This window comes from Galeopterus variegatus, unplaced genomic scaffold (genome assembly GCF_000696425.1).
Source record: "Galeopterus variegatus unplaced genomic scaffold, G_variegatus-3.0.2 Scaffold3592, whole genome shotgun sequence".
In the NCBI taxonomy this organism is placed as follows: Eukaryota; Metazoa; Chordata; class Mammalia; order Dermoptera; family Cynocephalidae; genus Galeopterus; species Galeopterus variegatus.
The window spans coordinates 185650-198312 of NW_007729703.1; the positions used below are offsets into that span (position 1 = coordinate 185650).

Consider the following 12663-nt stretch of genomic DNA (forward strand, 5'->3'; position numbering starts at 1 on the left):
TTTTTTTTTTTTTTTGAAGTTCTTACAACAAGAAAATGGAGGGGACACACCTGGGTGGGAGGGGGGAGAGGGAGGAGGGAGGGAGGTTTCGGTGAAGGGACACAATAACTAAATACATTGTATATTGACAAAATAAATATATATATATATATATAAAAAAAAAAAAACCAAAGATTATTTCCTTGACAGAACTCTAGCCAGGCTCTTCTGAGCCACTTCTTGACTAGACCTCTACAGATAGTAACATAGTTTCTAACAACTCAAGGCCCTAGCCCCACTTATAGTTACTGCCTGAGAAAACTCAAGGGTGCAAAAGGAATTTACTCTTTGCTCCAATCAACACCTGAAGATAATGTCCCTGTCTCCCAGCATCTGTGGGAAGGGAGTAGCCTAACTTCCGTGAGGGCCATTTAACCCAGATGGGTTTCATATGAACCTACCTCTCCCTTCCCACTTTTTGCAATTTCTCACTTCCCTGCACTCTACTGAGCTCAACCCTTGTCCCTCTTCATATTCCCTCATTCTCCCTTAAGAAGGCTGAGTCACCTCTCTGCCGATGGAAGTTGAGTTCAGTTCGTGCTGGACTCTTCTCTACTGCAATAGATTATTCCTGATTTCAATCTATCCTCGCCACTTTAGTGTCCTGCTTTATTTAACAAGTGGTCATTGGGGCAGGGGCTGGTCTGTTAGCTCAGTTGGTTAGAGCCCAGTGTTATATCACCAAGGTCAAAGGTTCAGATACCCATACCAGCCAGCTGCAAAAAAAAGGATAGGGATGGATTCATTTTTCTGAGTGGAGATCTTAACACCTGTGGCAGGCACTGGGGACCGTGAGGGACACAATTCTATGCAGAAGAGTTCCACGGGGGCCATACTTTTGGAAACTGTCACCATCTGAAGGGATTTTCTGTCCGGGTCACAATTCACGAGGCTTGTTGGGACTGGCCTAGAGCTGGGAAACGGTTAATAGGTGTTTAGAACGCCCAGGGATGATTTGTCAACTTTCTGCAAGACTTCCACCAGATGAGGCCCAAATTGGGGGCAAAGGAGGAAAAGAATCTCACAACATGGAGCGTGTCCGGGAAATAAACTAAAGGAAGAAACAGAACGTAAAACCCTATACAAGAAAAAAACACGAACGGCTTTCGAGTAACGGACCCTCTCGATCTGACCAAGTTCTGCGCCTGCCCAGCTGAGGCAGCGGCGCCCTGCGACTGCGCATGCGCTCTGATTCTCGCGGGTCCCCCAGCTGCGCATCTGCGCCTGCGCAACCGCGCGCCTGGGGTCTAGGAGTTGATGGCTGCCAGCGCTGTGATGGGCGGCTTGGTGCTGCCACGTCTTTGGTCCCCGCCGGCTAGCCGGACGGCATAGAAAGAAAGGTGAATTCACAGCTTTAGAGCCCTTGTTTCCGACCTAACGCATTCTTTGTTTTAATCCGAGATGCTCGGACGCCTCCATCCACAAAGCATCTGGAAACTGGCTCTGGGGAATTTTAAGCTTGTTTGGAAGCGGCCCCTGCCTGGGGCTTCCTTTTTTATCTAGAGACACCCAGGACGTGATGGACATCTCAGAGCTGTCATCTCTGTTTGACTTTCTTAGGGCGTAGAATTATAAAGTTGAGTAATAATTGACTTGAAAAACAGGGAAAGTTCGCTCGCGCGCTTGCTTGCTTATCCATGCACAGAATAATTATAACTGATTCCCTCCAGAGAAGAAACTGGGTGGCTGACGGATGGGGACGAGGCGGAAGGAGGGGGGTTTTGTTTGTATATATCGTTTGAAACGTGTCTGATGTGCATGTGTTACTTTGTGAGTGTTTGAATGTGCATTTGGCTACTTTATCAAAATGTGAACACCAAGGAAATTCAGAAATTTAAGAGGTCTGAGTGGAATTCTGTAATGCTGGATAAAATTATCTATCCGTGAAAAGCTAAAACCTCTTGTGGAACCGCCTAAATCTTCCTGTTTATTTCTGGACAGAGATCATTGGGCGCTTGGAGCGGGGGACAGGAGAAGAGGAACCAGACATTTTTGGAAAATTATCAGCAGTGCTCACGTACAGGAAACAAGTGTTAATATCTCAGTCATTGTATATTCATTTTGGATTTGTTGAAGAAAAAAGGTAAATTTTAGTGTGAGCTCACTGAACTCAAACGTAGATTGGGAGGGGATATTTGATATTTATTTTTGTAAAGGAAATTAATTGGGTGTGATTCGCAGGGTTGAGACCTGAAGTTCCACTTCTGGATAAGGAAAACTTCCCTTGGAGGAATCTCCAGACTGGTTATGGTATATTCCTGCTCCCGACTTTGCAGGATAACTTCAGGCTCCCTTCTCTAAGAGAAGTGGTGAGAAAAAAATTCAACAGGCAACTATGCCTAAGAGGATTTGCAGACATAAGGCTCATGCTGAAAGAAGGTCTGGGACACCTCTCATTCACTGGGTCAAGTTGAACCAGTTTAACTTTGATCTCCAGTGAGCGATTAGACAAGGGTAGGAATTTGGGACCAGAGGTCAGGGATCCAAGAAGTTGAAAATGTGAAGTCAAAGGCAAGAGGTTATAATTTGTTGCCTCTGAGTCTGCCTTGTTTCTAAGTAGGAAGCCAGAGGTTGAGCTCCCAAATGAAACATTTTAGGAATAGTTTTTCTTAAGTAACTCCTAAAGTCACTACATCTACAAAGAAATAAATGAAACCTAGTGGGTAATGCATCAATCAGACTAAGTGGTGCCTGGAAATAGAAATTTCCCTGCAGAGGAGAAAAACCACATCACAGAAGAGCATACTTGGTAAAATTTATTTTTTTTAAAAAAGAAAAAAATAATAATTTATGCCCTTGGCAAAATAAAGGATCTTGTGAAAATAAATGTTTCTTAGAAAACATATGAAAAGATAATATAACATATTAACAAATCAATATTAACATTACAGCAAACGTAGTAATGATTTTGTAACAATGACAAGTGAGGATACCTCTGGCTCTCACACAGCAGTGTATCTGGAAGGTCCTGTGATTCCTCCTTTGTCTAGTACAGATGTTCCCTCACGTTTAGAGAACCTGATGCACACAAATCTAAATTTAGGAAGTCAATCAATTAAAGGATATTTATTTGCATCACAAAATAATTCTTTTTAAAAATTTACAAAATTCTATCAGGGATCCTTCAAATAACTTTTCCTAATGTGTTTGTAATATAATTAACCAAATGAATGTGTCCCCAGCTTCTTTCCAGTTGTAATTCTGTTGCATAAAGCGAGGTATACCTGAAGTGAGGCAGTAACAGAGCTGGGCTTCAGACCTGACTGGAGAGAGTATGTTCTTACGTAGAATATGAGGAAATGGTTGGGGGCACAAGTTCTGTCAATCTTTTGTTTCTCTCATCATGACCTTATTTTTCTTGTCATGACTGCTTTCTAGTAAACTTTGTTCACTTGGTGCTGTCAGGGAAAAAAGGAGGAAGTCATATAGGAGGAGGACAGATTAATGAATTAGTGAGTTACTCCAGCAGAGCAGAGCGAGAGGAGAATTGGATTCAGGGTTATATGTGGATGTAACTGGGGAAAAGCAGGAGCAATCCCGAACCCTTGACATGGTGCTTTTGAGGCTTCTCTCCCAGGAGGGGCATCTGACTCCCTAAGGTGCAGCAAGGCTCAGTCCAGCCCTCCCCGAGTGGGACACATCCTCAGGAGAATGGACGAGGGCCTATTTGTCACACTCCTCCTGGCTGCCTTCAGCACAATTGTAGTGCTGCTCACAGAACTCTTGGATTCGGCTACAAGCCTCCAGCATCATCACCTCGGGGACTGTGATTACCACTCGGAAGAAATTCGGGTACTCGAAGCACTGAAATAAATAAGAGCCTGTTATTTTCAGAGCAGTTGAACCTGATACTGGACCACCCTAAAATGGCCAGGGCCCTAATCAGCAAGAAGCGGTGATGCTGTTAGGGCTATCACTTCATTCAGTGCCTGTCCCTGGGGTGCTAAATCTACAAGAACTAATTCATCTCAAAAGGGACTTGTTTTTGTTTTTTTTTTTTTTTCCAAAAGATGACCGGTAAGGGGATCTCAACGCTTGACTTGGTGTTGTCAGCACCACGCTCAGCCAGCGAGCGAACCGGCCATCCCTATATGGGATCCGAACCCGGGGCCTTGGTGTTATCAGCACCGCACTCTCCCGAGTGAACCACGGGCCGGCCCTCAAAAGGGACTTGTGGGACAAGCTTTGTTTCCTCTCACCTAGAATGTTTGTTTACAACTTTTCCTCCCAATATGGATGAGATAATGATGGGGGAGAAACAAATTTTAAATATAAGCCACGAGACACATCAGTTTGAATATTATCAAATGAGAATATGCTTTTGGGGGGGTGGGGGAGGAGTCAGGCTAAAAACCAGGTCACGGAGAGCTCCTGGAGCTCGTAAACTGTTGAGGATGTCCTGGGGACACACAAGCACTCACCGTTGCTGGGAGGCAGTGGACAGATTGCTCAGCAAGTAACCGCTCTGTGAACTCCACGTCATTCTCAAATTCTGGGAAATGTTCCATCTCAATTTCAACCTATATCAATAATAGCAGGGGAGGGGCAAAGTTATCAGAAGGGGAAAACAGGCCGCTTTTTTATGCCAGAAATGAAAAGATATCTTGGAACTCTACTGCTGATAACTAAGAGTGCTAGCACTTATGAGCTCAAGGAATTTCTCGCAGGGAGGAGAAGATATATATATATATATATAAATGAACTAAAACACATATATATATATATGAAAAGTTTTTCCCTGGAGGCTGATAAATGAAAGCCAGCATTTCTCAAAAAAGGCACTATTATCATTAGGCCCAGGCAATTCTTTATTGCATGGGTCTATGCTACCCACTACAGGATATTTGGCATCCCTGGCCCACAAAATGGCGATAGCACCCCCGAGTCATTCTGAAAACAAAACTCCCATATGTTCCTACACACCCCTAGGGAAGCAGTATCCCAGTTGAAAACAACAATGGTATGGAAAGCCTCTTATTTGTCTCTTCTGTCTTCCCTGCATCTACACATACAATGATTCTCTGTACTGAAGAGAGTTTTATGAATACTGAGGATAAATTACATCAGCGGGACCATTCAGAACAAGATAATTCCTAAACTGACTGGCGCAGGAACCTAGCTGGTTGTCTTTCTGAATGGTGGCACGCCCCACACAACCACCTGTGGCAGTCCTGCTGACTGGCTTCCCTTTGCTTTACAACATACATAGAGCTAGTGACTGTCACCCACATACTTACCATGAGGTACATGGCCCCAGAAGGGAGGACTGGCCGGAGTCCAGGGATGGCAGCCAATGCCCCATAGCAGAGATCAGCATTGGACTACAGAGCAGGCAGAGAGAAATCAAGGATCAAAATTTAAGTACAAGAAAAACCAAATCATTAAAAGTAGAACCCTTACTGAAAGCTAGGAACCTAGATTTGACCTTCTGGCATAAGGAATCAACAAGAAAAAACCTTCCATCACTTGAAATTTTTGGCCAGAAGCAGAGTGAATTGCCAGAAGTGAGAGAAATGTATGACACCTCCTGATATGGAAGCCCCATATTGTAACATCGCTCCAGAAATTAGGACCAATTATTCCCAATTCCATTGGTGGCATTCTCTGACTCCCAAACTCCCAAAGTAGAAGGCCACAGGCTGCCCTTACCTTGAGGAAGCTTAGAATTTTGTGGTAGAACTCCTGAGGGGTGCGTCGCAGAATGCTCTTCAGAGCTCCCTGGACAAGGGTGCAGGGTCCTAAGATCCGCTGACTCAGCTTGACCAACCCATCGCGGATCTAAAAGTCCCCCACCAGAAAACATTCTTTAGCCTTTCTTAAGCATCCCTGTTTGGGGGATTCTTATTCTGACCTTTCTTTCTATTAAGTGTTTAATCTTGGGAAGTGATGGTGCCTAGTGGCGTTCTTACATCAGACCACCTGGGTTTACAGCGCAGCTCTGCTGCACACCTGCTGTGGGACTGGGCAAATAAAGTAACTTCTCTGTGCCTTGTTGTTCTCAACTGTAAAATGGAGATGATACTAAGACTGGCCTCATATGGATTGTTGTGAGGATTAAATTAAAATAATGCCTATAAAGCTCTGTCACATCGTAAGCCCTCAAACAATATTAGCTATCGTTACTGTTATTGTTTCCTTTTTCATGGTCCTAAAATTGGAGGTGGATGGAACTTCTTCACAAAGCCAGATACATGAAAACTGAGTTTGGGAGAGGACTCAGTGTTGTCATCATTATCCAGCATCTTTCCAGGCCCCCTGATCTATAAGGCCAAGAAGAAAGGGGAAAAAATCCTACCTCCAAGCCACAGTGCTCACAAACTAAATACAAGTATGTATCCTAAATTACACACACTATTTTACCACATTGCTCTCACTTCATTGCCAAAAATGTCTCTTCGATCATGGATGAGGATCCAGCCCAACCTCCAGCCAGGAACCAGCCAGCGCTTAGCCAGCCCTCCACAGGACAGGATGGGGACGTTGGTGCTGAGGGTGGCTAGTGGTTTGTATTTGCAACCCGAAAACACCTGAGGAGAAGAAGCACTTGTTGTGGTTGTCTTCTTACTGACTTTCCTGTGGATTCTATGCCTCCCACCCTTTTCCTAATATCACTAGGTACAGGGCCTTGAGTTTATGGGCTCATTCCTACCTTGACGCATGATTAGGATTCCAAGAGACTTCAAAGAGGACTATCCAAAGACATTAAATTTGGTGTTTGGTCTGGATTAAAGGAAGCCTAAGATGAGGAAATTGATCCTAGCCCTGTAATACGTACAACTCCATGAAGCTCGTTCTATGGAATTATTAACTATTTACAGATTTAAAAAATAAAATATGGATCTCCAATCCCTTATCTGAAATACCTGGGCCCAGAAATGTTGCAGAATGCAGAATTGCTTGGATTTTAGAAAGGCTATGTACCAGATACGCCATACATTACACAACACTTCCAGAGCAGTCTAGGGTAGCACCCCCAATCAAGAATATTTACATTTTTGACATTTTCCATACACTCTTAACAAATACGTAGATCCATAAGTGGGATAAATTAAAATCTACAAATATCTTCATATCCAGTTAAATCAGGTTTTACAACCAAATGAAATCCAAGAATATTTGAATTTTCAAACCTTTTTGGATTTTGGAAAACTGTCTAAGGAGTGGTGGGTGTATATATTTGTTAAGAGTGCAGGGATGCTGATTTGCTGTGCTGAAATGATAAGGAGTTGTTTCGTATTACTCCAGTTGCCACCTCTAAAGGTCCCATGAAATAATAAGGGATTGAGATTAGTATAGTGATGTATCCTAACCCAGACTCACCATGTCTCCATAGATCTCATCAGCTAAGATTGGGACACAGTGCCTTTCAGCCACTAAAAATAAGAGAAACATGCTGAAATCATTTTTAATATGAACTGCCTTGTCATGTCTCCTGGTCTTATTGTTCTTTGCATTATATATTTGCATGCTTCGTCTTCCTCTTTAAGAATGGTTAATTCTTCTGATACTCTTCCAGGGTACAGAGCCTTAATTTGCCATCTAATAAACTAGGTATTTCAAAGCCTCTCTTCTACATGATGGAAGTGGTGAAGAGGCAAGTATTTCTTTGTTTTCTCCTTCTTTTAGGCAAGTCCTACCATTCCTATGGCACACTCTTGACTAGAGATGCCAGTGGAGTTCCTCTACCTCCATCCAAGGCTGGGAACATAGGGAAAGACTCTTTTTTGTCATTCCAGGAAACAGCTGAAGGATTCTGTCCCCATTTCCCCTGTGAAGTGAAGTCTGCTGGACTTACCTGCCAGAATCTTCTGAAGATGACTTTTGCTGAACACTGACCCACAGGGGTTTGATGGATTATTGACAATGAGACAAGCTGTCTTTTCATCAATCAGAGATTCCAGTTGTTTCAGGTCAACTTTCCAAGACTTCTCTGGCTGGGGAGGAATAAAACGTGAGACTAAGATGATTCTGAGAAATTTAGGGGGAATACTCACTTAACCCACCCACTTTCCAGACCTTTCTCTGCTAAGGTAATCGTCATATATAATCACAGAGTAGTAATTGAGCATTTGAGCATAAAATAAACAAGTCATTTACCAGTAAATTGTAGAATTTGACCTCAATCCCCATAGATTCAGCCAAAGTCTTGTAGAGAGAAAAACCAGGTCTCGGAACTAGAATGTTTTGCCCCGAGTTGGCCAACACAGCTAAACAAAGTTCAATAGCCTGACTGCAGCCACTTGTCAAAATGACGTCCTGTGAGAAAAATAAAAGGTTAATTTTGTTAGGGGTCCAACAGCAAAGGAAAAAAGAGCTTGTCAGATAGGTGAGTCGGGAGCAATAATGAACTCACTTTAACAAGTTCTACGTAAAGTAGTAGGACCTATACTAAGCCAAAATCAAAAGAAATTGATATATGTTCATGTCTATATGTTGTTGAAAATGTTGGCCTCTTAAATAAACAAATCAATTAAAAAAGGACAGGTTGACTATGACTCAACAAACTTCCATGAAACACCATTCTGACCTTGGACTTTTTTCACCTGGTTATTTATTAACTAACTTATGGCCAGAGAATTGAAGTTTGGCTTTTCTCTGAAATACAGATGAAAGATACATCTGATGTTAGGAAATGTCAACCCCCCACAGCAGAGAATGGAGGGAAGGGAGAGAGTAAACTCATCAAGTCTCTATGCCACTGTACCTCTCTCTTTCCATCTTTCGAATGACCTTTAGATGAATGAGAGAGGCTAAAATAAAAAATTATCCTATCAGTAAACTTTTAAATTTTAATTATTTGGTGTTATAATTATTTAATTATTGCTCTCAGTGATCTTTTGCAAAGAATCAAATATAGGGTGACTTCTGAGTCCTATGTGCTTTCTTGAGACAGACACCACATAAGTTGTAACATCATTATCAGACTGTGATGACATTGAATATTATCATTGATTAGTGGCCCCTACTATATAGGAAGTTCCCAAATTTATAAAGTCCTCGAATTGGCTTTTTTTCTCCCCTGAAACACTCCTAGTGGAACAGAAACAAAGAAAAGGGGTTATAGTTTGCCCTACATTGCTTCAGAGCTGGTAACTTGACTAAGACTCACCTTAGCTTCTAGAGGTGCCTCGGGACAGTGGTAATAAGAAGCGACCTCCTCCCGACTGGATAGGTAGCCTGAAAGAAAAGAGTGGCAAGAGGAAACTGGAGATTTTCATCCCTCAATTGATGGCTGTGCCCTAGAAGGTCAACACGGGCTTCAGGCTGCCTCTGTCCCTGCTCAGAGCACATTCTATTCCGTTTAGCCGTGAGCCACTGTATATAAATGAGATTAATTTTATATTTTACAATGTTATTGTAAGCAGAAATGCATAGCCAATAACAAGAAAGAGCTCCCCACATTATAAAATACTCCTTCCTGTCTTGATTGCTGTGCTTATGTTTTATTCTCTGTAAAATAAAAGACCTAGATTATCCCTAAATCCTATGCAGGGACTATATTTTTTGAAAAGTTGTAATCAATGCACTTAATACGTGTGGTCCATTTAAAATTTTTTACATTATATAATATACCTGTGAGTATTTTTGTACAATTTTTTCTTTTAAATTATTTTCTTGTACAATATTTCCAAATGTTGGCTTACAAGCTTGAAGTATTGACAGTTTTATGCCCATTATCACATTTTGCAAAATTGCTTTCCAAAAGATTGTCTTGAGTTGGCAAAGCCGGAGGCATTATTTCATGATGTTTGTTAATTTAGTAGGTTTGGATGAGTTTCTTAAAATTACATAAATCAGCACTTCCTTAATTATTAATAATGAAGAACATATTATCATGTGTATCTCCTTTGGCATGAAATATTCATATCCTTTGAACATTTCTCAAATGCAAACTTGGTTTTGGTTTTCAGGTCAAATCAGTTTCCTAACACTTTGGATATTAAAGTCATCATCAACTTTTTAATAACCTAACTTTTGGTCTTGGTTTTGCTTTGATTTTTGCTGCATGAAACTTTATGAAATGTAAGTTATCAACCTAAAAATCATGTCCCTGATACCTCTTTGAAGTGTTTTTAAAATTCGATTTTAGCATGAAACTGGGTTTTTATTCTCCATTAAGAATATGGTTCTATGTACACATATACACAGGGGGGAAAATGTGCAACACTGAAACAAAGTCAAGGAATCATTTATTTTACCAAAATCTTTAGGGTAGAAATTTTTAATATGGAGAGAGTTAATCCTAAATAGGAATAATTTATTTTTATCAGAAACAATTCTCTGTCCTTCAATATGGCAGCCCACTCTTTGTTTTTGTTTTTTGTTTTTGGTTTGGGGGGGTGCCTCTTTAATCTTAAACACTTACAATTGCATTTTGATGTGATAAAGTCCATAATGAAAATAGGCCTACAATATATAAAGGAGGAGAATAAAGCAAAGGAGCTATTTACAGAGGGCAGTAAGTTAATTTTAGATCTAGGAGACTCAGTAAACAAGCAGCTCTAACCAGATTCAAGGCCTTCATATTATAATTAGTAATGATAGGATAGGAGCATTATTTGAGAAATACGTATGTTTGGGAGCCTAGAGGGGAGGTGCTGGTATGTCAGAGGAAGCCGGGAAAGAAGATGGACCTTCCTGGCTTGTGTTTAAACATCCCAAGACCCCTTTCTCCAAATCTAAAGTGCCATTTAATTTTAGCTCTCCTTAAGAATTGGTCATCAGGAAAGCAAGGAAAATTGCCAGAAATTTGGTCCAATTATAAGAGCACTGAAGATTTGGAAGCCACCAGGTATAAAGTCTCAGGAGGAACTTACCAGTAGACGGAGCATAGCCGTTATATTTCCCCGAGTCCAGGGCATCTTTCATTGCTTGAGTAACTTCAGGGTCTGTAGGTAGGTTTCCAAACACAGTGGGGTCTCCTTTTCAGGGGAGGAACAATAAAGAAGCCACCAAGAGGTTAGTCTCCCATGTCCAGTACTCAGTCTCACCCTCCACTTCCATCTTCTCCTACCAGCTGGTGCAGATGGGGGGGGAGCAATGACTGCCCCTCAGTGTCGAGTGTCCCCAACTCACCGATTGACAGAGATATCATGGTTTTGTTTGGATTTGGCTTCACCTTCATGTTGTCTACGATGGCCCGGATGGGATTAAAAGTTTTGTTGGACATGTCCGAGGGCCTCACAGACCATCTGGCCTTCCTGCCTTTCGTTTTTCCTGGTGCAGAGCTTCTCCCGCTGATGTTGACATGCACGTCCAGAACTGAGGGCAGGTTGCCAGTGCCGTTCATCTGAATCACGTATGGGTCCATTGCTAGCGAGGCCTGTGAGGAAGAGAAAGAAGTCCCTGTGGTGTTAAGAACAGAGCACGACGACGAAGGGACTGGGGGGTGGGCTAGATATGGACTTAAGCATCAGGGCGACTTCACTGGATGTCTCTTTCCAAACTCTATTTTTTTTTTTTCTGCTGATTCTTGTTATGAATGAGGAGAGTTTTAAGACTTTTTGCTGGGCTGGCCCGTGGCTCACTCGGTAGAGTGTGGTGCTGATAACACCAAGGCCGCAGGTTCGGATCCTATATAGGGATGGCCGGTTTGCTCACTGGCTGAGTGTGGTGCTGACAACACCAAGCCAAGGGTTGAGATCCCCTTACTGGTCATCTTTTTAAAAAAAAAAAAAAAAAAAGACTTTTTGCTGAGATGGAAAATAAAGCAAGAACTCATTCTACAATGTTAGCAGAGAGCATTCAGTTGAATATTTATCTACTATATGTGGAATGTGCTATGTGCAACTTGTAATCCCTGAAAAGCTTAGCCATGCTTTAAGTGAAACTAAGGGGAAATGACATGAAAATCATTAAACAATCAGAGCACAAGTGTTCCCTCCTTTCCATGCAGGGCCTATCCGAGAAAATCTCCTTAATGCTTCAGTACTGTGTCTTACCCTCTGCAGAGAACCAAAAAGAACCACTCCACCTTGTTAGAAATTTAGTGTTAATATCATTGTTAGTAAAAGCAAAGGCCTATCCCATAAGCATCTTATGACTCTGGGTGGAAAAAGAAATCAATACATCAGAAAGAAAAAAGCAAACATCACCATGGGATCACCTGAGTCTTGAGATTTTTTACCTTTTAAAAGGAGAAGCAGCTTCCAAGGAGCCAAACCTGAAAGCTCATTCAGTTCTTCTTTGACAAGTTACAGTGATAATGAACTCAGATATAGATCCTGACTCCTGAAATAGTCTCCACAAGTGGGCGTTGGGCCCAAAACTTCCATGCTATTGGATCGGATGAGAGCTAAACCCTCCCCTCGGCCTCTTCCCTTCCCTTCTCACTCTTTGCTGCTCTCACCCCTATCCCTACTCCCCACCCTCAAATCGGGAACTTAACCTCACTCACTTCAGGCATCTGAAATACTCTGTGTTAACTCTTCCTCGGCATTTTGTGAGATGTTTGAGAAGACTGTCAGGGTAGTTACAATTACAGTTGGTAATTTCTATTAAATCTTTTTTGTTGTTGCAAAACAACCTATTTAAATTAACAGTACAGAAACATATAAAGTAAAAAGTGAGAGTCTTTTCTTGCACCCTCCTGCCTGTATACTACGTTCTCACGTGTGGACATTT

At 41.8% G+C, this 12663-nt stretch overlaps 1 protein-coding gene and 1 long non-coding RNA gene across 2 annotated transcripts; one reads left to right on the forward strand and one right to left on the reverse strand.

The window, feature by feature from the left end:
• The first annotated feature begins 1294 nt into the window (after positions 1-1294).
• On the forward strand, positions 1295-8143 carry LOC103601105. The gene is made up of 3 exons (XR_551433.1): positions 1295-1379; positions 1981-2122; positions 7666-8143. It is a non-coding gene; the product is annotated as an uncharacterized LOC103601105 (long non-coding RNA).
• TAT (tyrosine aminotransferase) lies at positions 3091-12249 on the reverse strand. The gene is made up of 12 exons (XM_008585489.1): positions 12167-12249; positions 11116-11362; positions 10857-10961; positions 9149-9216; positions 8137-8295; positions 7835-7973; positions 7360-7412; positions 6414-6566; positions 5689-5817; positions 5277-5360; positions 4461-4559; positions 3091-3843 (listed from the first exon to the last, which is right to left on the reverse strand). Exons 2-12 carry the CDS (start codon positions 11348-11350, stop codon positions 3703-3705), a joined length of 1365 nt encoding a protein of 454 aa, XP_008583711.1. The 5' UTR covers positions 11351-11362; positions 12167-12249; the 3' UTR covers positions 3091-3702.
• Between the last annotated feature and the right edge of the window lie 414 nt (positions 12250-12663).

Excerpts from the sequence above, each read along its gene's own strand:
- TAT (XM_008585489.1), bottom strand. The coding sequence starts at position 11,350 with ATGGACCCATACGTGATTCAGATGAACGGCACTGGCAACCTGCCCTCA. Across the intron at positions 10,962-11,115 it reads CATGATATCTCTGTCAATCG|GAGACCCCACTGTGTTTGGA; the intron begins GTGAGTTGGGGA and ends TCCCCTGAAAAG. Across the intron at positions 6,567-7,359 it reads ATGAGATCTATGGAGACATG|GTGTTTTCGGGTTGCAAATA; the intron begins GTGAGTCTGGGT and ends TCTTCTCCTCAG.